Raw genomic sequence first — 17,687 nt, forward strand, 5'->3', positions numbered from 1 at the left:
CCAGAGAATAACAATGTACCAAAGGAAATAATTTTCATTGCACAGTATAAGCATTCATGCAAACAACAAAATAAGTCCTTTTTTAATTAAAATTCTTACTTTAGCTTGATAGAAACACTTGGCAGTAGTTACATGTCAAAGGAACTACAGAATTATATTAGTGAGTCATCAAACAAAATAATTGTTGAAGTGCATTTCAGGGGTGAGACTGTAAACAGACTGCTTTTATACATCAGGTTTAGTTACAGACTGGACCTTTGTCATATGTATTTTGTTAAAAGATAAAGAATAGCACATACTCATCTAGAAGCAAAAAAGGTGAAACGTTATCTTATTTATTGGGCTCACAATTTAACATTTCTTATGATCCCTGGAAAATTATACATTCTGGAACAATTTGTCAGCCCATACTGATGCAGAATAAGAGTGCATTCATACAGGAAGCAGGTTCTATGAGTTTACATTGAAAGGCAATGGGAATAATGGGGTAAACATCTTTCAACTTTGTTGCAGAACTTCAACAATCAATTTCAATTTCTTCAATGTCAATTGTAGTGATAGCCTTATGTGTAAGAACATCTTTTTGACGATGATGCAACACAATGTTCATTATGAAACAGTAAATTTCTTCAGATAGACAATTGGCAATAAAAGAAATTACCAACACCACCTGCTCCTCATCTGTGTGAATGAGTCTTTATAATTTAATAGGCATTTCAATAGGGTGAAGAACTTATTCATATCACCATTTAGCACATTAGTACTATTGAAGGAAAATTGACATTTTAATTATAAATATGCAGATTACTGCAACTATGTAAATTTGAGTGTAGTACTTAAAACATATTATTTATTCACATATTTATTATACTGAACTGATTTGGAATGTACATACTGTAACATACTGTACTGGGAGCTCGACAGTATCTTACAGGAGACTTGGCATTGACTAGTGCAGCAGCCTAGTGCAGTCTGTTATTGACGTCACAGCAAGCTCACAAACCCCTGAGAGGTCCCAGGTGTCATTGTTGCACCGCATGTTGAGAAGAACCCCTACTAACTCATAACTACCCACCCCCAGTGGGGCTTGGACAAACATGTTCCATCATTTAAGGAATCCTGGTCACATTTGGCTAATGACTTAAGATGCAGAATATTACTGCATATCTGTTTCAACAGCACAGATAAATCAATTAAAAACACAGCAGCTGCACTCTGTAGATTAAACCAGCAAATCAGGGCTTAAGAATTCAAATAGCATTCTTAGCACCTACACTGTTTGAGACACTCTTGTATATTTAGAGATCTTTCAGAACAGTAATTCTGTTACAGTAATCAGTAATTTTGTATTTTTTTTACAAAGGTCAATAGGGATATTAAAAATAGGGAACACAAAACTTTTGAGAATATAAGTACGCCACATACTGTAGTTTCAGTATCGCAATGCATTTAAAATAAAACAGAATAAAAATACTAAAGAATGAAAATGAAAAATATTCATGACTGAAAGTCATTTCTGAATACTTCTACAGGAGTTCAGACTAATGTCTCTTACAAATTTGGTTTCAGGTTTATTTTTAAAGTCCACTGTTTTGCAGTTGTTAACTACAGACATTCACAGTGTGTGCTTCATTGTAGCATACTTTAATTAGACGCAGATAATTATAATTTACCAGCAGGAAGTGTACAGTTTGCACTCATTTGCCAAAAGACAGTTGAGCATCCCTGAGACATTTTTATGATAGTTATCGAAAGATCTTTAAATCTGTTTTGCAGATTTCTTGTCCCACAAGAAAACACAAGTGTTTTGACGCTCTGGAGAACCTAAATTGAGTAATAGGCCTAATGTATGGAAACATATTAGTTTTTTTTTCCTTGTGAAGTGTACAGTATGTCATCATAAATGCTAGCTAACAATTACATATAATGTTCCAATTCAAATTATATACTGTAAGAGAATGAATAACACTGTTCAAAAAATATGTGAAATGACTAAATACATTTTTCCCCACAAAATGTTAGTGATATTTTATGACTGACTTTAAATACTTAGATGTTTTGTGGTTTTTATGCTAGATCAAAAGTAAAACAGACCTCTTTTTAAGTAATACTGTACTGTATTATTAGCAAATACAGCAATCACAATTTCTCCATTCCATGGAGACATACCATAATTACACTTATACTTGTTTCATGTTCTGGAGCATTGGGTCTGTCAAGCTATAGTCTTTATCCACTTATATTTCTTTATGAAAGAAAACCAAAGCACTTCAGATAGATACTTTGAGGGTACATGTACATGTCTTACTTTACGATCGAGCAATCAAAAGGTTCTACATAGTACTTTAATTTATACATGTGTACCCTGGAAGACTGTTCTGTTTCTAGATAATTATTACCATCACAGAAAATAAGGCAAAATACATGAATCAATTAAAAATTCAGCAAATGCTGTCAGTTAATTAAAGAAAATTACCTGTGAGACTTGCTTTTATGAACATAAAACTCCAGAACAATTGTATGACAAGTTTATGTCTCCAGACAAATACTCATCAATTATTTGTCTTTAACTTAAAAATGAATGACCTCCTGTATACATTTCAAATCAGTGCTTACCTCTTTATTTCTTTGTTCATGCAGTGCTACTTATGTGAATTATGTATTCATACCAGTCACAGTTTCATAGGGAAGGTGGAAGAAAGGACAATTTTCACTTTGAAAACTATATAAACTATATAACTAAACTATATTAAGAGTGAAAATGGGAGACATTGCTAAATGGCAGCACCAGTCTACCTTCTATTTATAAATTTCAGACGGCCTCCACTTCCCCTACATGTGGTGCTAAAATGGCTTTTTATTGGATGAATCACATTTTTAATTTTTTTTCAGGCTTCAGTCTGCCTCAATTAGAACGTACCTTCCACATGTCCACAACTGAGTTACTGAGAGGATGAAAGATGCCAGTTTTGGCGATTTCTATGTTTGTTAGAGGTTATAATTAATACTGAGATTTATACATTTAGACACATAGGTGAAAAGAAAGAGCCAGAGTTCTGGATTTACAGTATTTCAATAGAAAAATCTTCAATTTTATTCTAGTTGCTAAATGTTTAAATCTAGAAAATTACTTTATTTTGAGTATGATCAAGACAGCTGTGTTGTCATTACTAGGGGAACAGAAACTTGTGTTGTACTGTAGATTGACTGCTAAAAATTCATTTAGATTTTTATTTTCAGTGTAAGTTCATTATTCGCACAGATAAAGAGCATCTTCAGTGATTTTTAAAACCAAAACCATGCTTTGCAACAACATGTTAAGTTAAAAGATTATGTGAATGCTGAAGTAAAAATGAAAATACTGTATCAAAATCGCCAATACTGGGTCAAAATGAAGACATACTCAATGAATGGTCATGGATACAGACAATGGACAATAATCAGTAAGGAGAAATAGGGTTATTCTAAGATGGCTCATTGATATACAGTAGCATCTTTTCTGGGTTGACAAGTGTTCAGTTCCAAAAGCTACAATGAAACAAAAAGTTCTGCAAAGGTGAAAGTCGGGAGCTCACAAAGGTAGCTGAGTATTATGATGAGATGCTGGTCACAGACATTTAAGAGTCTATTGTGTTTACAGGAATGTCTGAAATGATTTGGAACAACTAGATTTCTACCATTTCAACCAAAGCGCTGGGAGAACTAAAAAACAAAATAAAAAAACAGTCCACTCTTTCTCTTGGAGGGCTGTTGAGACTACTGATACTAGCTGTAATAATCATTGTTTGCTATGTCAATGAAGTGGGAAAATACAAGGCACAGTATTTTTAAATTTTGGACAATCCAGTTCTTTAGACTACTCGCTGATACACAAACCTGGATAGCTGGCAATTAAGTGAGCTACTAAATTCAATCATCTTTATAGCAATGAACTATACATTTCTGGAGGAAGCAATACATTGCTTAACACGGGGGTATGCATATTCCTTTAAATCAGACTGTAATAAAATCAGATAGAAGATTTCTTCTATTTATATATACTGTATGGTGGCAAAAGTTTTAGTTTTACTGTATTACTGTACTTCAAATCTTACAGTCTTGACCAAACACCATGTACTAACTGTATAAGATGATGTGCTTAATTGTGCAACATCAGAGCCATTCAGCATCATCTAGTATAGATGTTTCCTGTGCATTAAGAGGCTAAAGTTTAAAAAGTATTAAAGAACATAATTAAAAACCTGGCAGTTCTCTCACACAAGAAACTTTCCTGGAAACAAGCCCTTGCTGATATAATCAGGTCATTGACCATTTTGCAATAGAGATGGAGATGACAACAGAGGTGGAAAAGGAGTGAAGTGCAGATTGTATTTAATTTTAAATAGTGTGCAATTTATTGATTTTATTTTCTTAAGTTTTAAAACATTGGTGTAACCAATTTCAATACATTTCACTATCCATTTTGCAAATAGAATTTGAATGTTGTTGTTTATTTCTGTACAGTTCAAACTTGGATGTGATCTACTTTGTAAAAGATTAAAACGTGTATGAGGGTATATTTTTTTCTCAAAGATAGTTAAATAGAAAACAAGAGAGAACACAATGGTACTATTTAATTATATTTCAATGTTATCTAAAAAGCAAGAGAGACAGAAGATGGATAGTCAAATAGAGAGATGGAGGAGGGATAAATGGAAAGAGTAGGTCATACACACCCACAAGGACCCACCAAGTCCTGTCAAGCCTTGTCTACACCTGTGAAGTACTGTTAAGTACTGTGATGCCCTTTTCATTCCAGTGGACTGGAAGGAAAGTCCAGTGAAGTAGACATCTCTACAGTACATCTCTCAGGGAAAAAAACAGAAAAAATAACACCTCAGAGAAAAGGAAATGCAGGGGAGAGTGATCAGATATCTATAGCTTTCTCCCAAACTAGTAAAGCTGTAATATCATCAAACTTCTGAACTGTTGAATATCATTTATGTAGTTATACATGCCAACAATAGACAAGGGAAAAAATGTTATGGATTCTTCAGAAAACAAGCCATTGATAAGGCTCTGCTTCAATGCATTAATTCCTCCCTCTGCTTTTTTGTAATTTTGTCTCCCCTACCTCAGAGTTTTCTTCCTTGTTCCACCCATTAAAATTTTTACCTGAATAATTAATTTTGGGCTGTTTTTATTAAGTTTGTGGTGATTTGTATCTGTGTAAAATAAACTTTACTAGATGAGATGCTTTTATGTTTTCAGTGAAAATTCTAAGTGGTTATAATAATAGATAATAATAAAAGCTCTATTGGGGGTATAAAAGTAAATGGTAGATGCTCATAATATAAATACACTGTAATACCTGTATGTGTTTACTATGTCTAAGACGTTTATAGAGTAGCATACTATAGACAATGTGAACCGTTCAATTCCTTCTGACATGTTTTTCTAAAGCTGTTGTTTTTCAAAATAATTAGTGCAAGAAGTAACATCAAGTATAACACAAAATTGATGTGTTTAAAAATAAATGAAATCACAAGGAAATACAGGTGATGAATTTCTCATTTTGGTTTAACTACTTAAATCTACAGTAAAACTAACTTTTAACTATAACTGTTCATATTTTTATCACTGTATTTTGTATTATTCTACATTATAGACTATTTGATTAGTATAAATAAAAGCTGTTACATCTGAAAGCAATCGTGAGCTTGAACACACACACACCACTTTATGGTGATAAGTGATTTAGTTTTACTACAGTGAACAAGTTGACTTGTTACGTGTTACAATATTATTCACCTTTAAAATACCCAACTTAAATTTCGTTAAATTACTATGCTTGTGTGTGCATTTTGATGTACTCACCATAAATATATATATTTTTTAATTATGTTACTTAAGGTTATTAAAGATAAAGTGCGATCCAAATGTATTGGGACAGTCTAAACCATCATTTTCACTCAATTTCTCATAAAAATGTTCCCCTACACAAAAAAAACTGCCAGCGAAATCACTCATGATCTCCAAGTGATGTTTTCAAAATCCACTGTTTACAGCAGTAGAATTACAATATCTTAATTCCAAAATGTAATCCTCTAATAAGCGCCATGAATGAAAAATCCAAATAAGGAGTTGCTCTAAGGTATAACTACAGTATGGAGAGTTGTAACAAAGTTTTATGGACAGAAGAGAACAATATACACCTTTATCAAGAGAAAAGGCACACAGCTTAAAGTGTGGAGAAAGAAGAGAACTGCAAAAGCTCCAAAGAAAACCATGTCACATGTGAAATATGGTGGAGGTAATGTCACATATACTGTAGCTGGATCTGGAGCTCCCTTTATTGATAATGTATTTAAGAGTAGAATGAATTCTAACATTTATAGAAACACTTTGGCTGCTTATGTAGAAGAAAATGTTTCTGTTCTTTTTGTGTGGTACAGTACTTCACCATGAGGCATGCAGTAACAAGAAGCCAAAACATGTGGCAAATACAATGAATGCAATGATCAAGACACTCTCCAGAAGAAAATAATGGAAACATTTAAAATTATCAAATCAATCTTTAGATTTAAATATAATTGAGAATGCAGTTTACATGCTGAAGAAAAAAAATAATTCAGAGCACTGCAAGAATAGTCAAGATCTTAAAATGGCTTCTTGGGAAAGCATCTCAAATAGCTACACAAAGAGTTTGGGGAGCTCAATGGGAGCTTAATCAGTTATTGCCTCAAAGGAATATGTAACCAAATACAAACCTTAACACTCTAAATTTTGCTTAAAATCAATGTGTCCCAAAATGTATGCTGGCTTGAACTTACAGGGTTGAACATGATGTTTTTTATTCTGATTTTATCACATTTATGGATGAATCAACCCCAATTAAATTGATTAAATCGCATTATATATATCTTTCAGATTAATCTCAATATCATAAATAAGAATTGCTCGAACTTGCTTACTGTCTCAATACTTGGAGGGCACTGAATTTATTTATTTTTGTTTATCAATTTGGTCATTCATAATGTAAACATTTTATTATGAAACAAGTAAATGTTTATTCTATGCTGAAATGAAAGATGTTTTGGCTGTGAAGTTTTATTCAGATTAAACCTTTACTGTATGTATTCTTTTACTTTTCTAAAAGCAGTATTACTATTTTAAAACATTCATTCTATCTTTATTATTTTTATTAAAATGTTTTCATTTTCACGTTAGCTCACAAAAAGTCACAAGACCTTTAAGTTACAAAGCTCAGTTATTAATAAAGGTATATTTATTTACCATTAAATGTTACTCTTTTGTTAACTGGGTAAGAAAATCAGGACCATTGCTGCTGGTCAGTTTTAATCACAGTGCTTGTCTAAGCCTGACAAGTCTGAAGAAAAAGAAACTAAAAACAGAATAATTTAAATATGTGTCAGGTGAATGTTCTGTATTAAGTCACTGTAATGATGCTACACTGTCCTGAGGAGTGCACCAGTCGCAGAAAAGCTACTGCAAAACTGAAAGTACTGCACTGAGAGTCGAGGCAAGGTGGAAATCAGTCCATAACAAAAGGTAAATCCAGGAGATGTAGTCAAAAGAGCAAGCAGCCCCAAAGCCAAGTAGACATGGAATGAGAAGAATCGCGGAGCAAGGTTGTGAGTGCAAGCATGGGTCTGTGTACAATGAAGCAAAGCTAGGAAGCAAACTAGAGAATAAGAAAACAACCAAGTGCAGCTAGGAATAAGCAAGAGACACAAGCAAAAAAACCTGACGACTAAAATACCTGATGTTAACAAGGTATTGTAAGTACCTGTTAATTAGGAACAGGTGGTACAGATAAATGCCCATACCATGGGTAGGTATTTTAATCTGCTTGGAGATGCAGCTGGTTGCTGTAGTAACATGGGAGTGTGAGCCTGGGTTTGCATGATTATGATAGTAATACAGTATTGTTACCTACAATATTAAAATCAGCATAGCATTTACAACCTAGAGTTTTTATGCTTCCAAACCTTTGGATAGAGGGTAATATGAATTGTACTGTAACTGTCCTTTTTTTCTTTCCAAATTCAAACTGCTTCTTTTTGAAAATGCTCAAGACAAACAACTCTAAATTTGACGTTCCTGGGATAACAGAATTCTACTATGCTTTTGTCTAAACAAAATTAGAAACTTAGCATAATTGTTTTCCAGAAAAGATTTCAAATCTTTTTCAACAAAATTAAAATCAAGTTTACAAATCAGCTATTGCTGCAGTAATGGTCTCAGTCAACAAACCAAAATATATCAAAATACTTCCCAAACTGCATCTGTTTAGCCAATCAACTCTAAACATGGAAAAAACGCGTCCTTTTAATACTGTAGTATGTCTCTTAATTAAGGACGTAGAAATGGTAGCAAGATTATATTGTGCCTGAGAAGATTTTTTTTATGGTGGAGTTAGAATGCTTGAATTTTACTTCTTTTTCGACATATACAGTATTCTTTTACATGATACTTTCATTTTCAATTACTCAAAGGATTAGTAGTAGCTATAAATAGAAAAGGTTAGGCTGTTAGATACTATATAATATTGTATGAATTATTCTGTAATTGAAGTCTAGCAGCAAAAGTACAAAAAATGTATATACCGTTAAAGTATTACCAACTTTTAGCAACAAATATTTCTTTACCATATGCTTTCTCCTGTTTGTATTATGCAATATAATGTATATATGATATTCAATAAGAAATATTTGAAGGAATATAAGACTTTGTAATTAATAAAGCCAACCTGCTCAAGGGGTAACTCTGTTTTTAAACCATCATCTTCAAGCTCTAAATCTTCTCTGTTGTCTCCCCAAGTCTTCAGCTCTCCATCTTCTGCACAGGACAACAAAGAAAAACATATTACATATAACAGAGTAATACTGACACTGTGTGGTGGACATGTGGAAGACTGCCAAAAGCCTAATAAAGAAATGCACTTAAAACACACACAGTTAAAAAGCTTTTGAGGGAATGAGAAGAATATGAACCTAACAAATCCATGAAGTGTTATACAATCTATATACAGAAAGAGAGAGCTGTTAAACAGGTCATTACATTTTATCATATAACATGCAGTTCATTACATATTCACATTAATACTCTAAAGATTGGTTTGTGATCACTGTTTGCTTGCACATATCTTTATGCATACAGTACCTACAGTAAGCATATATGCTTTAGCTGTACTGTACATCCACAGTTGGCTTATTTGATTTCTATAGTAAACGCACAAAGGAAATACTTTACTATTCCCTTAAGTACTTATTATTAAGTTTGTGAATATCAATCAGCATTGCCATTGTGCACTGCCTATGATGGAAAATGTTATATTGTCATAAAACATAGTATGCAACATAGCGGTGTAATGCCTAGCATTGCTGCCTTGGAAAGCTGGAACCCTGGGTTCAATTCCAGACCTGGGGTGCTATCTGTTTGGAGGCTGTATGTTCTCCCCGTGTTTGCATGGGCTCTATGGATGGGTGCATTGTCATCCTGGCAGACATGCCATCAGTCAGGATAGAACTGCTGTAAAATGGGGTGAAACGATCACTCAGTACCATTAAGTAGGACCTGGCATTGACCTTGCCTTCTAAGAAAATGGTTGCAAAACATGCCAGGAAACGATGCCCTACATCATTACAGAACATTACCAGAACCTTTCTGTCATGATCGTCATCGCTCCTCTAGAGGGCGCTCTGAATCTTTTGTGTTTTTCATTATCACGTTCACCTGCCCCCTGTTCCGTCCTTTATTTAAACCCGGTGCTCTGGAAGTTCGGGGCTCTGCATTGGAAGATTGACGCCCGGTGACCCGCCTAGCTTCAAGTCACCCAAGTCCGTGGCTTGAAGGCATAGGCTTCCGATCGGCGACCTCACCAAGCTCAGTCTGGGGCTCGGAGCGCCTTGCCTCGTCACTCCATTTTTAACCTCTGTCTTCCTGTTCAGGTTTCCCCTTCCCAAGGATTTTAATCGTCTTAATCGTCCTTGTCTTGGATGGACCTCCCAGCTTTGGATTATAGACTGCGCCCCAGTTTCCCTTTTGGACTTCCTTGGACTTGTTTGTCAGCGTTCCCCCCCTTGCACCTGGATTTCCTGTTGGCACCACCCTCTGTTCACCATCCCTTCCATTCCTCTCCTAACCGTGTTTTCCCATAGCCCCCTTTCCAGTCACTTCTGGATTATACCGTCTGCACAGGGTCCTAAACTGCATTGTAACACTTTCACTGTTGGACGCAAGCACTTAGGACTATAAAGTTCTATTTGGTTGGCTTTGCACATGCACTCATACATTTGTCATGTTAAAGAATGTTTTTCTGATCATATTACATTTCTCCATAGCTCAGTAGTTCATTCCCTGTGCACCCTTTTCACCATCAGACTCACAAATGTGCGTAGGTAGGTGTGATAAACAGTTTGTGCACTGCAATCACAATATGCTATTCCTCTCTGTGGAGTTCTTAGCAGACAGTTTTTGATTAAACGTGATGCTTGTGCCCGAGGTTGAAATTTGCAGTCAATTTATCTGCAGTTGTCTTGCACTGTGAATTAATATCGGGATAAATACTAGAGTATGTTCTTCTACCCACTGTTGCCCTTTGCTAATAATGTCTCTTCCTTAGAGTTCCATGCTGACATCACTTTATTAACCATTGCTCATGAAACATCAGCAAGTTGAGCTTTTTAAAGCCCAGTGAAGTGCCTTCCAAACTCGTGCCAACAATCACCCCTCTCTCAGTCACTGAGGTCTCCTCTTGCAGCCATAGTAATTATAGGTAACTAGACCTGTCCAGCATCTTTTATACATGGCCCTTAGCATGCTTTGATGTTATTTGCTTGATTTTTGCATGAGCCATTGTTTGGAAGCATTTGCTTTCAATACACTTGGTGTCCTTCATTTAGCAAGGAGTTTCCAATTCTTGTCCATTTCCTGTATATAAGAAGTATTTCATAAAAAGCAATTCTAAATCAGGTATAACGAAGTGGGTAATGAAGAAAATGTAGCATTTTATGCAGAAGAAACTTCATTGGCCTTCTAATTGGTTCCTCCAGTAATGACACTCGATCGTGGATAGGTTAAGCTATGAGTCCAGGTCATGCCACTAGCTGACTGTGACTGGGATTTTTCAAGTGTTGCAGGTATATAATTGACTGAGTGCTGCTGAATGCAGGGTGGGATTAGTCATGCAGTTCGCTCATTCAAAGTGACAATTCTGGCCTCTCGAGTGCCTGTAGCTTGTGGTCAGGTCTGTATGGCCTCTCCTCCCATTGGCACTGAGCCTTTAGGACTAAGGGGTGTTGTCTGTGATGTGTTAACCGATAAATGGCTCATAGAGGAGTCTGCCTACTGTATACTTCATCATTCTTTCCTGTTTTGGGGTGCATTGTTTGTAGTGTAAAAACACATAATTGGCAATTCCAGCATCCTTGTTTTTGCATGAGGGGTTAAACAAAAATATATGTTGACAGTAAATGTGTAACAAAATATTTTAAAAGACTTCAGCAACACAAAAATGTAAATACACTCACAGTGTTTCCTCAACTTAAGTCATTGTTTAAAATAATGAAAATCATCAATACAAAGCCCCTTTTAAACAACACATTTTCATTGTGGTCTGAAAACTGTATGTACAGCAGTATGTCATGGTCCATACTATTTGTCCAGATTGAGCCAGAAGAAGACACATTTTATCATATTCCCTGAAACTAAACTTTAATTTCACGCATTTAGTTTGAACCCATTATGGTAAGTGCAGTTTCATCAGCTGCTAAAATAAGAAAGGAAAATGCAACCTCCATCTCACAGTTTAAATGATACTAAAGATTTCAAGCAATAGCCCTGTTCAAAACCTTTTTAATGTTGACAGTCTTCTTAAATATTTCCTACACTTAAATAAAAAGGTTACAAATAAAATAAACAGTTAATATACATTCTATGACAAGACAGGCTTTAGCAATGTCAGTATTTTAGTTTTATCATCAAAATCCTATTGTATGCTCTGATAAACAAGAAAATTACATTAATGCTTTAAATAGTTAATGAGTTATAAATTCAAATAACAAGTGAGAAATCAATACATTTTAAATAATTAACCAGAGGAATTAATGTGTCTCACATAAGTTCTCTTTCCTTCAATATTAACTATAAAAAAATTATTGCAGCACAGATTATAACATTTTACCAAGGCATTTAATGCATTTCAAATGCAAAACTGATTGAAGTTTAGCAGCAGAGATGAAAAACCATGGCAATAATGGCCTTCTTTGAATATTTTATGGAAATCGGTTACATTTATTAACTGTAGTCCAAAGCACTGTGTGTAAGCAAGAAAGTTAATGCGACTATAAACATTTTTAATGTGATTTACCACAGAGCCTGCCTCATAAAAATGCTAAATCAAATTAAACACAAAATTTAAAAATCTTTAGCTCATTAAATCCAACAGATTACTCTAGGCATTGAAGATGACTGGGTACTTTGTGCCTGCTTCTCTAAAACACAATTTTCAAAGACACTGATGTCTGTGTTGTCATAGAATGTCCCATTTACATTGCAAAGTCATTATCTGTTCAGTAGAAATGCAATATCTTTTATATGTCAGTTGCCCATGAAAATCACTGGAGATGTACACATGCTTGGTATTAAACATGCTGGTCTGGCATCAGACATTACGCTTTTAATATTTTGAGACTTTTACTTCAGACTTCAGAAATAATATTTTATCCTGGTAGTTTACTGGATGTCTTTTCTTTAAAGTGTCAAAAGACATCACCATCTGGTTTGAAAAATTAACAGCTCCAGACGCATTTGTTTCCACATTCTACTAAATGTCATCTGCTATGTCAGTTTTGTCTGGACTATAGTTTTCATTTTTCTAACTGTGAAACCATAACACAATAACTTTCTTTTTTACAGTTGTTGTGTAAAATAAATGGAATAGATATTTTCTATTCAGCATCAGTTCTCTATTTATAAAATCATCTAAATTATTTTAATTCTGTCATTATTTTTTTATATTTAAATAGAAATTGGTGCATTAAATACAACAACCAAAGAGCTACTTCATGCTTTCCATTGCTTATTAACTTCATACTTTCCAATGGTGAAAAACACTAAAGCAGACTTTAGTACTAATTCATACAGGATATATAAATGTGTTCCCAGTGTTTACAGATTTCACGGCTCAATTTATTGTCATAGACAAAGTTTCATGTAAGATGAATCTTTAAGCTCTCAAACGAGTACCAGAACAAATTCTTTGGTACCACCAAAGATTTCTGAGCTGCATCTGGAGTCAATGTTGAATAGCTTTAAATGTAGGGTTTATATTTAATATACATTTTTTCCTTTACAAACTTCCATTATGCTTTTTACAAAAACTACTGTAATCTGCTACACAGTTCTACTTTTAAAATAATAAACAATTACAATGCCTTGCAAAAGTTTTTGGACGCTTCCTATGGAGTCCATTTTTTTTTAAACTGGACAAAATTAAAAGGTAAACACTTCAATGCCTCTTGATCTCTTAGTAAAAAGAGTGAAATTAATACTTAGAAATGCCAAGGTACTATACCTTTTGTCAAAACAATGATAAATAGCCATATTCCAGTTCAGAAATACATTTAGATAATATTTTGAACCTTAATGGAAATCTCGTGTCACCTATATATTGCTTCAGCTACAACATTATTAAACAATGTCGGCACAAAAGCAAAAATTTGCTCATTCAGACCAGCAGACTGTGACAGAGAGACATATTAATGTTGCATACAATATCAGTTTGATATTGCAGTACTAACTCTTTTCTTGATATCTGTTTATTGTGTTCATTTTACACAGTAAGATGAAGAATTACATTACAATAAGATCTGCATTTTTATATTCCAGCTACTTTCTGTAACTTATATGAAAATATTTTATTGAATCTGATGTCATCTGTTTAAATATAAAATATTGGAAACCCTTTCCATGCCTTACAGTATTACCAACATTCAAATTTAACATGGATCCAAAAAGTCCTTTGGATTTATCAGAAAAATATATATATTTCACCTTAAGAAATACTCTTTACGGATTAGTTGGATTTAATATGAAAAAAAATATCTGAGCTCTGTATCCTTTATTTACTGATATATTTTTTAAAAAACTGTTATTCACATTTTCTATTTGAATTTGTGTTTTTGGGAAAGGTAGAATACAGTACTTCTACTTCTTTTAGGATTTTACTGATTACTTTTGAGTACAGGGATAATTCGGAGAACAGGGAAATTCAGTAAATCATTTGATAACTTAAATTTCAATATAAACTCCACACTGAAGAAAAGGTACGTAATGTGAGATAAATGCTATACTACTGTATGCTGTAGCAATGATAACATTCTATACTTAGTGATTTGTTTGATTGGAAACATATTGAATCAAGTGTTCTAATCAGGTCATTCATACTCTGTAAGTTATTCTGCTAAAGTTTCTTCTGGAAATGCTGCTCTTATTTTTCACATAAGGGTTTGGCACTTTGTGTCACAATGTAAGCATTCAGAAAAATCAGCATACTGAATGTAGAATGGCATTGAAGCCAATGTATTGTAAATCTAAAATGTTGTATGTGTTGAAAGCTTGTTTACATCCCTAATCACACTGATCATTATTTCATTTTAATATCTTAGTGTGCTTTTGTGGCTAATGTGCCTGCTATATAATGCATTTTCTGCATTAGTATAATATAACTGTATATATATATCTTTTTTTTGTGTTGGAAAAGGAAACTTCCATGGACTACTGAAATAATCATTCAAGCACAGATTACAGTATATTAACTTAAATAAAATTTAGTCACACAATAAAATGATTATGTTTCTTATAATGTCACATTTTGCTCAAAGGCCATACACTGCATGGCCAACAATTTCACACAGTAAGAGTGTTTATATATTCCTGTATTGCAATTAATACAATGTAATTAATTAGGTCCTTCGTGTTGATGTGAGTTGACCACAGCAAAAGAGCCCAAAATTCTGATTCCATTAGCACACTTGGATTGAAAGATTGCTGGACTCCAAACTAAAGTGAAGTGCTTGAATTGCCACTTCAGTTTCAAAGCCAACCTTCTCCATAGTCTGGAGCTCTGATGAGGTGACAATGCCACTAGTAATCAGACCCATCACTCCAACAATCTTCTTAATTGTGCTCTGGTCATATAGAGTTTCAGCCTTCAGTGCTCTCATTACCTCACCCTATTCAAGTGCATTAAGAGAGAAAATTGTCATAATTTGCACACATACAGTACAACTAGATATGCTTTTACTATTCACAGAGGAATTTCAAATGTATTCACTGAAGATACAGCTCTTAGAAAGCACCCTTTTAATCCAATAAGCCATCTTCATATGAAAACAAAACACACACTGGGAAATACAGAAACATAGATATAAGAATAAGTGAAACACACATTTTTGTTGCTTTTTTAGAAACCACATCCTCCTATAGGTCTACTAAAAAAGTTCCAATTATCTGTTTGTGTGTGTTTTTGTTTTGCTATTTTACACCACAGGAATCATAATGGAGACATGCTGATTATCAAATTCCCAAAGGCAACATCTTCTTTTATGAGAAGCAAGAGTGTCATTTAATCTTCTCATTTCCTTATAAAACTGGCTTTCACCTTACTGATAGAAAGATTAACTGTTGGGACATTAATCACTGCCTTTCAGTCCCATACCCATACATTAGCAAATAAAAATCTTAACCATTTCAAAGGCATGTATGTGTAAAGTATCTGTAAAAAAATTAGGACTGACTTGAACATACATTAGGATTGCTATTATAAGGTTTTTAATACCACGAAAAATATATAACTTTCAGGGATTTTCACATTTATACCAATTTCTAATACTAAATTTACTCAAACATCTAAAGTAAAATATTGGTAAATATTGTAAATAATGAAACTGATGCGATGATAATTATTTTTTTCACCTAACATTAAAACAAATCCTTGATGAACAAGCCTACCAGTATTATTATATACTGCTTTTGCAATTTACTGTGTCACAAATGAGGTAGAATGTTTGTTCTATTATGTTTCATGATTCAAAGTCCTTTTAAAAAGATTGATGTCTTTAGAGATGCTGAATCTTTGTACACTGTGACACATTTTGTAATGCTATTTTTTTTCCAGCAGCAATTACAAATGAATATTACTGTGCATTAAACAAATACAAAGAACTGTATAATGAATGAACATACAGGAAACAACTCTTTTAATATATTGATTTCTTTTATTTCATTATAAATAAAGCCCTCAAAATTACATATCATTGGTGATTACTGATGGTAGTAGTTATAAATCAGATTATATTTTTTGTTATTGTTATTTATTAGTAGTATTTAAGTAGTAGTACTAGCTATTACTTAATGTAATGTCCATTATTTAGATGTAATATTCCACACCAAACTCTAAGCTATCCAGTACAGTACTATGCAATTAAGAATGCTTAAAAAAAAAAAAAACACTTATTATCAAACTTCACAATGATGTTAACTGAATTATCCTTAGGAAGTAAAATAATGACAGGATTCACTGTAGCACTCTGACATGTTATTTCTGTAATACACTAATTAGATTTTAGAACAATCATTTGATATTTATATAATGACTCCAGTCTTGGGTCTTGCTGCTTGAGGGGATATACTGTACATCACTATTTTATTTTTCTTATTGCTATTTCAGAGTTATTTCCCTACAAATTTAAATAATGTTAAGCCTTCAAGCATATAAATTGCACATGTTAACAATGCAAACCTCTGTAATAATTAAACAAATCCAGAAAACAAAGTACAACAATCCTTAAATGAACACAACTATATATTTGTATGATTGTCCTATTCAAATTCAGTTTTCTTTTCACTTTTCAAATCATTATTTTAATTAAATAGTGAATATGTTACTTATAATTTATGGAAATGTGCATGATGGTTTTGTTTCTTTGTCCTGCCAGTGCTTCATGAAGAACTGTCCAAATTGTGATAGTGAAAACCTTACGGAAGAGCAGCAGTAATGCTCTAAGGATATCTCTTTGTAGTGATGATGCTTAAGTGTCAGGTGAGACAGACACATTTGCATATTTTTCATTCAACATAGTACCCAAAAGTACATGTTTTGCAAAAGCAACAGAGGGAATTGAACACATGGGGAAACTGGCAAGCAACAAAATGTTACTTTGTTGTTGAGAAAGGCCTTACAGAACTGGCAAGGTCAAAGATTCATAATTCTATTCTTTACTAGCTGTCAAAGCATAAAAAAGACCGATTCAAAATGCAGTTAAACAGCACTACCGGTTATTACTTTCTACCACACTGATTTCAGTCACCATTTTTTTCAGTCTATGAAACCAATGTATTTGTTGCATTTCATAAATTATTAATAACATTTCATAACTGATTGTCCAATTTATTTACTTTTTTTAAGTTTTTGGTAAAAGCAAGATTAAACTTTTTTTTCATAAAATACATTATAAAACAAAAATCTATATAATGCAGGATTTATTAAAATGAGATACAAAAGACAACAGCTTGATTTAACACAATTGATGAGTCATTAAAACTCTCGACTCATCTTTCAAAACGTCCAAATCCACAATGTATCCATGAGTAAATCCACCTATATAAATATAGTAGGGAGC

The 17,687-nt window shown here is 33.4% G+C and overlaps 1 protein-coding gene across 3 annotated transcripts in view; it reads right to left on the reverse strand.

Annotated features, from left to right (window-relative positions):
• LOC102696068 (doublecortin domain-containing protein 2) overlaps window positions 1-17,687 on the reverse strand; it is a 40,684-nt gene that overhangs the window by 3,316 nt on the left and 19,681 nt on the right. For 2 of the 3 annotated variants that reach the window (XM_006635934.3, XM_069194933.1), the window contains exon 8: window positions 8,753-8,841. In XM_006635934.3, the coding sequence (XP_006635997.2) occupies window positions 8,753-8,841 (89 nt within the window). Of the gene's footprint in view, window positions 1-4,715; window positions 4,845-8,752; window positions 8,842-17,687 lie in introns of all 3 variants that reach the window. The other variant, XM_015357606.2, reaches the window with a different exon arrangement.

The sequence above is a fragment of the Lepisosteus oculatus genome, chromosome 10 (assembly GCF_040954835.1).
Source record: "Lepisosteus oculatus isolate fLepOcu1 chromosome 10, fLepOcu1.hap2, whole genome shotgun sequence".
Lineage (NCBI taxonomy): Eukaryota > Metazoa > Chordata > Actinopteri > Semionotiformes > Lepisosteidae > Lepisosteus > Lepisosteus oculatus.